This window comes from Ambystoma mexicanum, chromosome 6p, assembly GCF_040938575.1.
Source record: "Ambystoma mexicanum isolate Mex_15411 chromosome 6p, UKY_AmexF1_1, whole genome shotgun sequence".
Taxonomy (NCBI): domain Eukaryota; kingdom Metazoa; phylum Chordata; class Amphibia; order Caudata; family Ambystomatidae; genus Ambystoma; species Ambystoma mexicanum.
In genome coordinates, this window is record NC_090935.1 from 891,046,455 (window position 1) to 891,061,711 (window position 15,257).

At 45.6% G+C, this 15,257-nt stretch overlaps 1 protein-coding gene across 5 annotated transcripts in view; it reads right to left on the bottom strand.

Annotated features, from left to right (window-relative positions):
* Positions 1-15,257, bottom strand: part of MCC (MCC regulator of WNT signaling pathway) — a 2,118,336-nt gene that overhangs the window by 1,050,150 nt on the left and 1,052,929 nt on the right. For all 5 annotated transcript variants that reach the window (XM_069625509.1, XM_069625508.1, XM_069625511.1 and 2 more), the window contains one exon: positions 2,044-2,157. In XM_069625509.1, coding sequence (XP_069481610.1) covers positions 2,044-2,157 — 114 coding nt within the window. The remainder of the gene's footprint in view (positions 1-2,043; positions 2,158-15,257) is intronic.

Below are 15,257 nucleotides of genomic sequence, written 5' to 3' on the forward strand. Positions count from 1 at the left end.
GGTTGTCAGCCTTGCGGGAGGGGAGATGGGGAATAGGATGCTGGAGGGTTGGGCAAGGGAGAAAGGGAAGGTGAAGGGTAAGAAAAGGGCGTTAACAGCAGAACTGTTGGGGATGTTGTGTCAAGCTGTTGGGGAGATATACTGGTTTCAGTGGAAGAGTGACATGTTCAGGGCATTCTTTACTTTGTTTTTTGGGTTGTTCCGAGTGTTGGAATTATTGTTAAGGTTTGGGGGGGGTGATTGAGATGGCAGGACGTATTGCAGTCAGGGGACAATCTAGACATTAAGATCAGTAAATCAAAAACTGATCAGAAGGGCAAAGGGCCCTGTGTTCATATGGGCAGGATCTGTGCCCATTCAGGTCTGCTTTAACATGGCGAAGATGATGTCCAGGCAGGGAATGTTCGGATTTCCAACATCGGGAAGGGGTGACGGCAGGGCAGGTGCTGGGGATGAGGAAGGGTTTAGCAGCATTAGGGGAGTGGGCTGATGAAGTTGGGACTAATATGTTTAAAATTGGAGCAGTATCTGAAGGGAGGAAGTTGGGCTTGACAGAAAGGGAAATGAAGAGATTATGGTGTTCAAAGTTATCAAAATACAAGGTATACATCGGAGAACTGGGGGAGCAGTGCGGTTAGGAGGAAGAGAGGGTAGAAATTGGGGAGGTGGGTTTGTCGACAGGTGAGCCAAAGTTTATTTCTCTTGCAGATGTGGCTCGAGGGAGCGGTGAGGTTCCCCAAATATTGATTTGTGCCATTCCATGGTGAAGTGGGCAGGGAGAAAGGCAGCAAAGAGAATTTCCGGTACCCATCTGGGGTGCACTTATACGGTTGCACTGCTGAGATGGTTGGGGTGGGAGGTCTGAGGTGGGATCAGTTGCTGCCCATGTTGTCTGGGTTGAGGGAGCATTATGGGGTGCCGGCGCGCACTGTTTTTGAACACAGGGGAGAATTATTTGGTCAGGGAGCCAGGGATGGTGCTGTTAAAGAAAGTGAAGAGGGATTTCAGCAGGTTAAGGGAGATTTGGCTGACGGTTTCTTTGTATAGGACAGAGTGGATGCCTAGGAGGGTCTGGAGAGGGGCTATTAAGAAAGGGGCAGTTGAGTACACACGGAAAAAGATCAACAGGGAACTGGGAACATTCTGCAGGTCCCAAGGGTGCCGGCATTGGCACACCAGGCCATTAAGTACGAGGAGTTTGACTTATTTCGAGTGGATGGTGTGCACCTGTCAGTAATGGGTAATCAATACTACTTGTTAGATCTGAGGATGGCATTGGAATAACTGATAAAAAGGTGAGGGTAAACAAGGGGTGGGGTAGAAAGAACACTTATGGGGAGGGTTTTTCTGGGTGCCGGGCACATGGTCCTTTGGAGGATGGTTGGGGGAAGCAAAAAGGGGTGTTAGCGCAGTAAAGGTCGGGGGTAGCACTGTTTGCATGCCTAGCCGGAGGGTACACAAATGGGAAAGAGCTATAGAAGGACGGGAGTGGCCTCAGGGAGAAGATGGGGGACAAAAGAGGGGAAGGGTGAGCAGAATTGAGGTTAAGGGAACAAGGCACAGGAATTAATGAAGGATTTAATTCATTCTTTTGGTTAATTGTTAACAATAAGTAGTCTGTAAGGCCAAAGAGCCAAGTTTGCGTTTTGTTGCAAGCTGTGGTCTGTCACATTAAAGCAACCGTTTCCACTACACGCATGTCTGCTTTTCTGGGTGCAGTATAGCCCAAATCAACACATCTGGGACAGTCTTACAGAAACCTAGCACAGTGCAGTGTTTATACCAGTGCAAATATGTACTAAAACAATGTATATTTGCACTGGTGCAATTTCTTTTTTTGCACAGACGACCCTGGAGTGCTTGATCAGATTTCAACCTGCTCAGTTCTGATCTTCACTAGACATGTATTTCTGGAAGCCACAGCAGGATACCCAAACTGATCAGTGAACTATTACAGGAAGTCTCATAATTTCCGCCTCAGGGCTGTCTGGTGTGCTCAGCGTGGGGCCGGGAAAGAGTCGAAGAGCTACCGCCATCACCCACCTGTGACTTGGCCAGCTTCTTCTCCAGCACGTCGTTATCCCGTTCCGTCTGCTGAAGGCGTTTATTAAGCTCCACGATGTCTCCCTTCAGTGACGCCAGGGCTGCTAAATGGAGCTGTAAAACACAATCAAAGCACACAGAGGTTAATAAAGGCGCCATCTGCCCAAGGCTTTCCATCATGCTTTATAGAATAATGATGTCAACACTGGGGCACTTGTCGGAGGTGGCGGCTGAAATTCCGCAACATCACAATGTGCATATCTAAAACCGTGTTAACCCATCACTTGCAGCAAAGATGTTGAGGTTTCTGTAGCAGAGGACTTTCATAAGTACGTTACAATTCTTTGCATCAAGAGACACCCTTTGGGTCGTTACATCTACTAGACACCAAACATGCCAGAGTCCAGGTGTAGCAAAAGGAGGAATGGATCCCTGCGAATGCCAATAAAACACCATTTAAGTTTGTTTATTTATTTGTAGGGCGCCCAAACCCTTAAGGTAGCTGGGCGCACAGTGTGCCAAGATTACTTATAGCTTAGTTACATTTGACATATATGAGGCATATACATATATACATATATATATATCTATATATATATAATTACAATTTACAGGGTACAGATATATACAGGAGCACAGTGTGCTTACAGTTGCTAGAACGTTGAAGCCTGAGAAGGAGGAGAAGGCGAGCAAGTGAGGCAATGGGTTAGAGATCATTGAGTCGTAGCCAAGAGCGGGTGTTGCGCCTAAAACTGTTGTAGGATTGCTCCCTTCCTAGCTCAACTGGTAAAGCGTTCCAGTGCTGGGCTGCTTTTACAGGGAAGCTATTTCCACCTGTTTTTTGTAGGCGGAATCTGGGAATTTGGAGACAGAAGGCCTTGGCAATTCTGGTTGGTCGTGAGGATGATTTCCTAGTAATTCTTTCCGTTAGGTATGGAGGCGCTGCATTGTTTAGGCATTTTGTTGCAGGTTTTTGAAAATTGGTAATGCCATCCCTCAGCTGTCTCAGAGGGGTTTGAGGGTGGCATATAAGAGGAGGAAAGCTACCAATAGAGACAGCCTAAAGAATTTGGGGGGCTGGATGACAATTTTGAAAGCTGGTTACGAGTGGGTGCATTAACCCATTAGGCTGTCGAACCCTCAAACCCCTCTTCCCCCTTTCTTGGGAGCCCTATATACCTGAAGTTTTAATAGCGCATGTTACGACTGCAAGGACTAATGTAACTTTCCTGTGTGGGTTAATTTAATTTTTTCAATATTTCGGTTATGTTTTTAGAAAGGTAAAAGATTACAATATGTGTCAAGGACAAAACATTATCACAACTCAATTCTCCCAATATATAATAATTTTTGGATCAGGTAGCACAGGATGCTCTTTCTGTTTAATCAATTTTGTATACCTTGTGTCTTTCAAATGAAGATGGTAACTCGTTGAAAATGCAAGTGAAGATGACGGAGAAGAACGGGACATGAAACCAATGATGTCAGAAGTCACCCTAGATTTTAACAAGCTAATAGATCAGCCAGTCCAGCAATCATCACTTCAATGCAACCTAATAATATGCTCTCAAATAAATCTCATTCTCTCAACTCTGTTGATGATGGTATTTACATGGGATGTGAGGTAGAGGGCTTTGTTGAAAATATGCCAAAGTTGCATGCTTTCTAAGCTGGCATTTCGGTGGTAGGGGCAGTGAATTATAAAAGTGATGGATCCACAGATCCCCATAGTCCTTAAACCTAGTGCTGGTTGAGATTCTGGGGTAGGGGAGAAAAAGTTGACAGATTCTGCCTCAGAATTCTCACAGCTACTGTGCCTTTCCCTTTTTCATACCCTGTAGTTCAGCCACTCAGGAAGGCGAAGCAGTTCTGGCCACCTGATTGGCTGAGGCGAAGGATATCCTGGTCAATGTGAGAAATCTGAGGGCGTTCTCACATTTAGCCCTCTTGAAACCCCCCTCAGACAACCAAGAGAAAGGTAAGGCCACTGGATCCCGACCACGGGGGTGACTGTACCAAAGTAGTTCACAGAGTCCTTGAAGAGCGTGAGTAAGAAGTCCGAGGCTAATACACGGTATTCCCTTTTCCAAAACAGACCTACCCTACTCTCCTTCAACCTTCACGGGGTATTTCCACTCATGCCCTGTCTATTCCCTTGAGATCCCACAAAGTACAGTGAAGAAGAAGAGGCAACTAGGAGTAGTGAGGATTTCCTATTGTAAAAAAACACTAATACTGGGACAAAGAAGAGGGACGACAATGAATACAGGACTGAAGATCAGGCATGTCCCACTGATGGTCTTAATTACGGTAAAAGCAAGTCAGGTAATGCAATCCCAGAACTCGCACCTGCAACCTGTCAGCCAAACCAAGGTGCATAAAAGGTGGAGCTGCCAACAGCAGGGGGTCAGACAGGAGAGAGAGAGGACTGGGGAGTGAGACAAAATCAGCAGGAAGATAAGCTCAACCTGTGAGTGTCCAAGGAAGAACGGAGCGCCGAGATGCTGGAGGATTACAGAGGAAGGCAAATTGTAATTACTTGGCGAGGGAGCCAGGCCTCCAGGGAGCCCATAAAAGGAGTCGCAGGGTGCCATCCCTTTTTTTATCCAGAATCTGCTTTTTGCCCTTGCTGGAAGCACCAGCCCAGGACTGTCTGAGCAGCAGGTGGTAAGACCCTGACCTCAGTTGTGAGAGGATCGAGGAGCCAGAAAGTGAAGCGCTGCACCTAGTGAGTTTCTAAGAATGAGAGAAACCTGGGGCGCTCATGAACTGCAAAGATGCATAGTAATGGTGTGATCGCATGCAGTCTGCATGATCCTGATAGTGTTCTAATTGGAAGATTGAATACGACAAGAGACAGCCTTGTTGAAAGCCTCTTCTGGAAGGATCATTGTATCTGGTTTTAGTCTCCCGAAGTCGCAGAGCAAAAAGCGAACAAAGCTGCAAAAGTATTGAAAACAAAATAAATAAAAACCAGAGGAAGGCAGGAAAGGAGTATTGGGGAGAGAGGGTCCCTTGTAGTGAGTTGTGGATCACAGAAAAGCCCATTTGCATTGTGAATATTAAACGAGGTGAATTGAACAAAACTGGCTAAATTGTCTTTATTGAATACTGAATGAAATGAAACAAGTCAAGTTGCACGTATTGAATGCTGAACTGAATGACACGAATGGGGCTACTGAGCCCACACAACAGGAAAAGCTAAGTGGAGTGAAAGAATGAATAAAGTAGAATCAAGAATGAGAAACCACACGTGTTAAAAGTTGTGAAGCTGTAAGAAACTGCTTGTTTAGCTGAGTATTGAACTTTGCAAGGAAACCTGCAAGTTCCTGATTGCGTGACCTGTAATGGGTGGACCGTGTGGTCTGAAACTGTGCCAAGACCAGAGAACTGCTACATGCCAGAGAGTTTTGCTGCAATGAAAGAAGGAAAGCAACTATTGATGAATGTCAGACACGGGGAACGGAGCCCTCAGTTATAAAGAATTGTGGAGATCCAGTGAAAAGAAAGAACTTCAAAATACTTTTGTGTTGATATTTTACTTGGGGACGGGCATCCTGACCTTCACAAAGTGTGGACCTATATTGCTATAAAATCCAAACGAAGATACATTGAACAATGTGGTGAATTTATTGACATTGGGGAAAAGAAGTGAAGAGTAAGCCGGAGCTGGAAGTAGCTCAGAACTTTATGTTTGGAACACTGATTTTTAGTTGTGGAGCATTCCTCACTGATTTCGCTGTAGTTGTGAGAACAGCGTAGGTTTTGACACAGACAGACTTTACTTTTGCACATTCTGACATTGATGTTCCTTAGGTTTCTTTAGACAGGGATAATAATAATAATTTAACATTTATATAGCGCTACAAACCCTCAGGTATCGGAGCGCTGCTTATTATTACCCATGGTCTGTGGCGCTCATTTATCGACCTCGAGAGGATGAAAGGCTGAGTTTGGCCCTGCTGGATTCGAGCCTGCATCAGCAGGCTTTGCGCAGATGTCAAAGCGAGTGCTCTACTCGCTGTGCTATCGGACCGGCACTATGGGATGTCCTGCCATAGTATAGGGTTAGTTAGGCGTTACACCATACTGATAATTAATAACGTTGTTGAAAGTATACTTTTGTCTGTCTGTCTCATCTCTCTTGATACCATGGCTTTCTCACATCAAATCAAGGTGCATGTTCCAATCTGGCCTCATGGTTGGTCAAAAGGTTTACAAAGCCTGCATACACTGTGCTCTTCTGAGTAGCACTATAAAATGAATTGCTTCCTAGGGTATTGCACTTACCTTGTATTGTCAATATAAAATAAAATTCAATTATACATACATTTATCCAATATTTATTCTTTGCACTCAGACAGGTGTTATGACCACTGGCCATCCTCAAGGCTTACAAAGTGTGCCTGATACATATATACAAGACTTCTATTACATCAATGTTGTCAACCAAAACAAAATAGATCAATTCAATTCCATCACAACCAAATCAATAATTCCACAAAACCAATTAAATCAGATTAATATAAATATTTCAACAAAAGGAGGTCTCCAGTAGTCAAGCCATGACCAAAATACCAATATTCATTTCTCCATTGTAGGTTACCATCATAACAACATTACCATAGTACAAGGTATTACATTAGTCCAACGATTTGTTGAGAACATGATATAGGAGACAACAACATGGATATAGTCAACAATACCAGAAATTGATGTTATGTTATGTTATTTTGCATTTATATAGCGCCTTATATACCATTGGTATGGTCTGAAGGCGCTGGTAGGTTGAACGCCCTTGGGAACCGAAGTTCAGATCAGTAGAGAGAGTAGAGAGAGTCAAAGGTGCGTGTGAGCACCGGGTATGTGTGCAGCTGGTGTGCTATTCGTGTAATAGCTGCTTCTTAGCGGTAGGTGTGGTGGTTGAGAGATCAGGAGTATGTGTTCGTTCTGGCAGGATTTATCCAGACCGAGTGTGGCTGCGTTAGGCCTGAGGAGAACGCCTGGCTGGGGTGTGTAACCAGCAGTGTCTTACTAGAGTGATGTGGAGTATGCAGCGGATGTTGGTATGAGAACAGTTATACCGAATGGTGTCATAGTATCTCTGTGTTCTAGTTGAGTGGTGGTGTAGAGGGGAGAGTAAGCGTGGTGGTGTGATATGATGGGTTATATGCTCTTTCAAGACATTCTCTGCATTCCAAGCCATACTATATACGTCATGCAATTCTATGCGCTCCAGTCCATTTCATGCACTCCTATCCACTCCAAGCATCCCAATCTGCTCCACACACTCCGGTTCGCACGACGCACTCATGCACTCCAGTCTGCCCCGCACGCTCCAGTATGCCCTGCGCGCTCCAGTCTGCCCCGCGCGCTCCAGTCTGCTCCACGCATGCACTCGTGTCTGCCCCACGCGTGTATTCTTGACTGCCCCACGCAAATATTCTTGACTGCTTCACGCGCTTCACTTCACTCGTTCCATCCATTCTACGCATTCGATATCTCTACGCAATTCGTCCGCTCTACCCGACACGTCAGTTCCACTCTAGGCACTCTTTCGCTCAAGGTACTCGTATTCTTTTTGCCCTTACACGCACTGAGCATTCACCTGTTTCATTCGCTAGTCCCCTCTACGCACTCGTCCCCTCTACGCACCATATCTTCATCTGCTCTAGGGATTTGTCCACCCTACGCAATCACGTGCTCCCCGCGCTCACCCGCCCCCGAACTCACCAGCTCACCATGCGCATCCGCCCTCCGCCCTCATCCGCTCTACCCGACACGTCAGTTCCACTCTAGGCACTCGTTCGCTCAAGGCACTCGTTCGCTCAAGGCACTCGTGTTCTTTATGCCCTCACACGCACTGAGCATTCACCTGTTTCACTCACTCATTGGTTCTACGCACTCGTCCCCTCAATGCGCTCGTCCCCTCTACGCACTCGTCCCCTCTACGCACTCGTCCCCTCTACGCACCATATCTTCATCTGCTCTAGGGATTCGTCCACCCTACGCAATCACGTGCTCCCCGCGTTCTCCCGCACCCGAACTCACCAGCTCACCATGCGCATCCGCCCTCATCCACCCTCAGCCAGTCTCCACACTCATCTGCTTTCCGGCACTCATCTGCTCCCCGTGCTCATCTGCTCCCCGCGCTCATCCGCTTCAGGCGCTCATCCGCTCCCAGCCCCCAGGGCCTGTACACCCTTCCGCTCTGTACTCCCATCCGCTCTGTACTCCCATCTGCTCTATGGACTCAGGCGCTCTGTACATACAGGTGCTCTATGCACTCAGGTGTTATATGCACTCAGGTGTTCTATGCACTCAGGTGCTCTATGCATTTATCCGCTGTACACACCCAACCGCTCAACCTGATCATCTATTCTATACACTCATCCCGTTTACATATTCATTCGATTTATACACTTATTCAAATTATATAGTCATCTGTTCTTCCACTCGTGCCTTCTCCCACTCAGCGCATTCATCTGGTTCACACGCTTCATCTATTCTAACTATTTCATCCACGCCATTCATTTCGTTCACTCTTCATGCGTTATGTCCATTTCAGGAGATTAAGTCTTTTTATTGTTTCCTTATGATTTATTCTTATTAACCACTTCATTGTTTTGATCTATTTTATTCAGTTAATTCTGATTGACTTTTTAGTTTATATTAGGGGTTTACTAGCTGTCGATTCTCGCATCAGGTAGTTTGTTGGATTGGTGTCATTGAGATGCTGTTAGTCTGTTTGGGTTTGTTGGGTATGGGTTGGTTTTAGGGGAAGCCAGGTTTTCAGCAGTTTGCGGAACGAGGTTAGATCCTCATTTAGGCGGATGTGGGGTGGGAGTGAGTTCCATAGCGTGGGGGCTAAGACTGAGAATGATGATCCGCCTATCCTGACTGAGTTTGTTTTAGGTATGACTAGGAGGCCATCTGAGCTTGATCTTAGGGTGCGTGGGGGGTGATAGGGTTTTAGTTTGTCTTGAAGATATTGAGGTCCAGCTTTATGCAGTGCTCGATGGGAAATGCATAAGGTTTTGAAAGTCACCCTTCGCGCTACAGGAAACCAGTGCAGCGTCTTAAGGGCTGGGGAGATGTGGTCTCTTGGGCCGAGCGCAAGTAGCATTTTGGCTGCCGCGTTTTGTGCCCTTTGGAGTTTATTCAGTTGGTAGGCGTGGATTCCGAGGTAAAGGGAGTTTGCGTAGTCCAGTCTTGATATAACAATTGATTGGGCCGGGGAGAGTCTGTTGGGAAAAGAGAGATATGGAAAGATGCGCTTAAGGGTTTTAAGGTGGTAGTGGCAGGTCTTTGAGACGTTGTTGACTTGGAGCAAGAGTGTTAGGTCGGAGTCGAGAGTGCATCCAAGATTTTTTACGGAGTTGGAGGGGGTCGGTGAGTTGCCCATGGCGGGTGGCTAGGGTGGTGGAAGAAGATCGGGGTTGCAACAAACCATGATTTTTGGAGGGGTTTTACAAGAGGTGGCTTTGGGTCATCCAGAGTTCTATGTCAAGGAGGCAGGAGGCCAAGTCAGGTCGGGAGTTCGGTTTTGAGTTCAGGAGTTTTAGAATTAGTTGAGTGTCACCAGCGTAGTTGTAACATAGGATGTTGTGTGAACGAATTATTGGTGGGAGGGTGATCAAGTAGAGATAGTACAGGAGGGCGGAAAGGCATGCTCCTTGTGGGACTCCCGTGTCGACCGGTCGGGCTTGGGAGGTATAGGTGGAGAGTATCGTTATTTGGTACCTGTCTTTGAGGAATGAAGCTATCCATTTAAGAGCAGTTCCACGAATTCCCAGGGAGTGGAGGCGGTCTAGGAGGATCGAGTGATTGATTGTGTCAAAGGCGGCGGATAAGTCAAGGAGGATTAGTGCGGCGCATCCCGCGGTGTCTGCTGTCATTTTAAGGTCATCCCAGATTGAGGTTAGGGTGGTTTCAGTTCCGTGACGGGCTCTGAAACCTGATTGTGCGGGGTCTAGGAGGTTGTTGGCTTCGAAATAGGCATTTAGTTGGGAGTAGGCGGTTTGGTCAATGAGTTTGGCAAGGAACCTGGTGTTTGAGATGGGGCGGTAGTTTTTGGGCTCGAGAGGGTCGAGGGAAGGTTTTTTAATCAGCGGTTTGACATGGACTGTTTTGAATGCGTCGGGAAAGATACCAGAGGAAAGGGAGGCATTTATGATGGATCTTGCGTGCTCTCCTGCGCAGGTGGAAACAAACATTTCTTTGAGGGTTGTTGCTGGGCAAGGGTCTAGCGGAGAGCCAGAAGGTTTGCGGGCAGATAGAAGTTTGAGAAATTGCTCTGGTGATATTGGACTAAAGGATTCGAATGTTGGTTGCGTAGTGGTTGCAGCTGTTGGCCAGATCGGTATGGGGGGGGGTATTGCCTAGTGGATGTAAGAGCGCCAGTTTGGTGGCTAGATAAAATTAAAAGCACAGGATGAGAAAGAAATATTGGAAGAAAAAATGCAAGTAAAGCATATGTTAAAATATAGACTATCAGAAACGCTCTGGAAAGGCAAACATTCCAGACATCCAAAACTTCAACTAAGCGAGGTAATGAAAGCGACATTGGAGGTCTGGGATGATACAACAAGAGAGGGAACACTGACACGAGATCAGTCTCCCTTCAAACCCATGTTTGACAATCCAGACTTCCCACCGGGGATGGAGAGGGGCATGTACAGGAAATGGGAAGAAGAAAGATACATCAAAATAGGGGACATGTATCACGAACAGAAGGTTAGGTCAGGCTATCCCTGCTAGACCTGACAAATATGAATAACTCCGCACATAAGGCAAGCGGCGACAAGGGGACTTATCCCATTTGAATCCTTCCTAATGACCCATACAGGCTCTAGAAAATTTGTTTCAGACATGTATAGATTCCTACACGCACACACAGAAGAAATCCAATGGAACTATATGAAGAAATGGGAAAGAAACACTACTTTTATACCCAAGACACAGTGGGAACATATATGGGTGGCTATCCCAAAATTGACACGGGCAATTCAACTCAGAGGAATGTGGGTAAAAATGTTAGTCCAATGGCACTACACCCCAGAATGGTTACATGCGAAGTACTCCCAAACATCAGATCGATGCTGGCGAGCATGAATCTGTTAGACGAAACAGAAGTCTAATAGAATCTCTACCTCGTTCTCTTTGCAATCTTGTGTTTTACGTTGTTTCTGTCTCTGTTGTGAGTGCTCAGAGGCCTATGGGCGATAGGGCGCTATATAAAAACCAGAATAGATAGATAGATCGGTCAGGTAGGTCAGCAGGGGAGGGAGAGAGAGCGAGAAAGCAGAGGAGAAGAGGAAAGTTTTGAGCTGCCTCCCAGAACTTCAGGTGGTCTGCTCAAGTTTGAGAGGCGCAGGGAGACAATTCCAGAGGGAGGCACCTGCGGGGGAGAGAGATATACCCCCCCCACTCTCTGCCTGGAGAAGCATCTAACCCTTAGAGAGTTGGAGGTAGCTGGGGTAAGGGCTTGAGAAGGAAGGTATTTTGGAAGAGAGCTTTGGATGTAGGGTGGGGCCCGGCCCCAGAAAGCCTTGTGGACAATGCAAAGGGTCTTGAACTTGATCCTTGCAGCCACCGGGAGCTAGTGGGAAGATTTCAGGGCTGGAGAGATACGATCCCTGGGCTTGTGGCCAAGGAGAAGTCTTGCATTCCTGTTCTGGATTAGTTGCAGAGGGCGGAGAGTAGAGGAAGACAGATTGAGAAAGAGGTTGTTGCAGTAGTCCAGCCTAGAGAGAAAAAGGGCTCTGGAGACAGTGAGCTTGGGGAAAGTGAGAAAGGTAAGAGGTCCTTTGAGGTGGAGCAGCTGGTAGTGGGACTTCTTGGCTACATCTGAGATGTGAGGAGAGAAAGAGTGTCTAAGATGACACCAAGCTTTTTTGCTTCACAGGAAGGCGAAGGAAGAGGACCCAAGGTGGGCGGCAAGAGTGAGAGAGGGAAAGTAGGGGCAGGAGACACAATGAGAAGGATCTCAGTCTTAATGGCATTAAGGTCAAGATCGTTGGAGGCGCACCAATCCTTAATCATGGATAGACAGTCAGGAATGAGCGTGAGAGGAGAGGAGCCTGAAGGAAAGCGGTGTGTCATCTGCATAACACTGAAAGTTAGAGGAGAAGGTAGAGATTGTGCGACAGTTTGCCGGTAGGATTGGCAGACGGCTTCTTGAGGAGTGGGTGCACAATGGAGTGCTTAAGGGGGAGGGGAACGTTCCAGTGGCGAAAGATTGATTAAAGAAATCAGGCAAGGCTGGAGCGAGGGTGTCAATATTGTCCTTGATGGTTCTGGAGGAACAGGGGAGCACCTGTTTGGACAACACTTTCATAGATCGGACTTGTCTTGAAACCTTGTCCGGTGTTGTCAGAGAGAAAGAGGGGGAGAGGTAGAGATGGCCATGGGGGGGGAGGGGGTGCCGAGAGAGGAAGAGGAGATATAGGACACGATGTCTTGAGGTTTAGTGAAGTGAGAGGCCAGAGCCATACAAAGGGCCTGGGAGGGAACAGCAGAGGTAGAGACTGCAACAGGATTGACCAGTTCCTTGCAGATTTTAAAGAGTTTGGCCATGTTGTAAGAGGCCACAGAGACCCGGGCCTGAATGTGTGCTCTCTTCTTGAGTGTTATTACTTCGACTGGCATTTTGGTGCAACCATCTAGGTATGTCTAAATGTGGCCTGCATGCTTTACTGTAATGTTATTAGGACTCTACACTGGTCTACATTGTGCAGCCAGTGGGACATGTTTTCAAGGTGGCATGGCATTTTTAATAGCAAAGCATTAATGTTCCTGTGCACTGTATTGGATTAGTGTTACCCTACAAAACAATTGCAAACATTGGGTTTTTAGCCAATTTTTCTCAGAAAGTGTGCTAGATATTCCATTAAAATACACATTTAGATCTTTCTCCTAGTACAGTGTGCGGCATACCCCTTCAGCAGCACGTTTGTTCGTATTGTGCAAGCGTTATAATCTAGGCCGGCCCAGAGTGTGGCACGACCCATGATTTGTTGGTGAGTTGGGGGGGCCCCTCAGCATGGCTCGCGGGGGCCCCCCACATTTTGTGTTACGCCACTGGGTCTCTGCAACTTGGTACCATGTAAAATAAAAAATAAAGGCAGCAGCATCACCACCCTCTTAACAACCATCAACACAGTCCCAAAAATCCTGTGGTGGGAAACCGTTACGCATCACTGGTTTTTGCAATAACTTATTTAATTTGACTACGATGGTACAGCTAGTAAATCATGCAGAAATTGCTACAGGCGTATATTAAAAATATTAATGAATCGGGATCTATATGCAAAGCAGATTTTGTTTTTAATTAAAAACAAAAATAATGCACGCAGCAAATAAATGCATCCTAACCATTTTCTAATGAACACAAATATTTACATTATTTTGGTGTATACAAATGATGGAACATGTAAGCAGACATAGGTATGCATCTACCTGCCTAGGTCACAATCCCCATCTCAGACATTGCAATACAATGTCATATCAACCTCTAACCACAAATAGAGCATCATTTCAATATTCAATAGGTCAACGACGCATATAATTGTGCAATTTACAACCAACAGTGGTACGCTATTAATTATACGAGAAAACGTGATACTGCTGTTAATTCCCAAAAGACCTCTTGGACTCCCATATTATGTAGGAAACACTGACGTCCCGCCTTAAGATGTAAGCAAGACGCCAATATGAGGAACTGTCAATGGGAATATTTTCAAATATTTCTATTAGACATTCTAAGGGCAGGAGCGTTAAGGGCTTTTCAAAGACTTAAAAAAAAATCCCACATCTCCTTATTACTGGTGTATACCAGGCTAAATCGTATGTGATCTAGTTCTGATGCAATAATGTACACGCTGAATGAAATCCCAAAACATAATGGCACATCTATAAAATGTATATACTGTTATTACTGCAGCTCCCTGAACCATGGCCCATTGTGATGTGCTCCCCTGCCCAAGAGTGCTCCAAAGCAGCCAAGTAGAAGATTTTAAGATGGACGATACATGGAATCTTTACATCTTCATTTTGCTTAACCATGGATCCATACACTCTTCAATGCAACTTAGTGTCCATCTGTTCGCTCTGAAAGTGCTCAGGACCTTCCTTGTAGGCAACAATTTACAAAAGTGGCCATGAAGGCTTGGCACATGGTTTTTGGACCTCCTCCTTGCCGCAAACCTTTCCTTTCGCCTTTTTTTAAACAACAGCAGTCATATTTTATATGAAAGAACATACATAATAAAAGAAGCATCAAGATAAAACATTGATACCATTCTTGATACTCAGGCATTTGTATCCTTCGATAGGTAGGAAGTCTACCAGGAAGCTAGGTATTCCCAATTGCTATGTTCTCCAAAATAAAATAGCAGCCAAACATTGGATTCGCCCCAGCGACTGATACCGGCATTATGAAAATATACAGGAACAGACAATACTTCATTGGAAATAGTTCAATCTGATGAGGGACACAAGCCTGGAAAGATAGGTTTCAAATGCAGACCAGACAATATAAATTGATGAAATTGTGTTCTAAATCATTCTAATATACCATGTCCTTGTACCAATTTTTGTGGTGGGGTCCTTCCGCAGCCAGCCAATGGCAATTCTACATCTGGCCAACAGGATTTCGACACATATACATTTCGTATTCAGAGTGGGCGAATTAGCGAAAAGCCCCAACAAGAATCCAATTGAAGTCGAGATCTGAAAACCCACAACCTATGTAATGGTGTCAAGTACCTCCAGCCAGAATGTCCTGATTTACTTGCACTCCCATGCCATCTGAAGCATACTCACATGTGCAAGGGACGGGAGCGGGTGAGGAAGGAGCAACTCTGGCAGTGATGAAGCCTAGAAGATTCTAATTATCAACGTGCTTTGATATAGCTGCTAACAGTACATCTGGGTAGCGCAGATCTCACTAACGAATAAAATGGATCATCATCATCAACATGGCTTGGTTATCCACATCAGCCAATCAAGGTTATTTTTGTTATTGTGCTATAGCCAAATTAATTTGATCTTTTGCATAGTGCTTACTTACAAAATGTATGCACAAAATCTGTACACAATTATTCATCAATGAAACCACTTAAAATCCAATTACACCTAATTCATCCATAAAACATGAAACGTAATCCCCAAAACTGCTAAAACCTCAGCAATCCTACTTCCTTTAACATCCT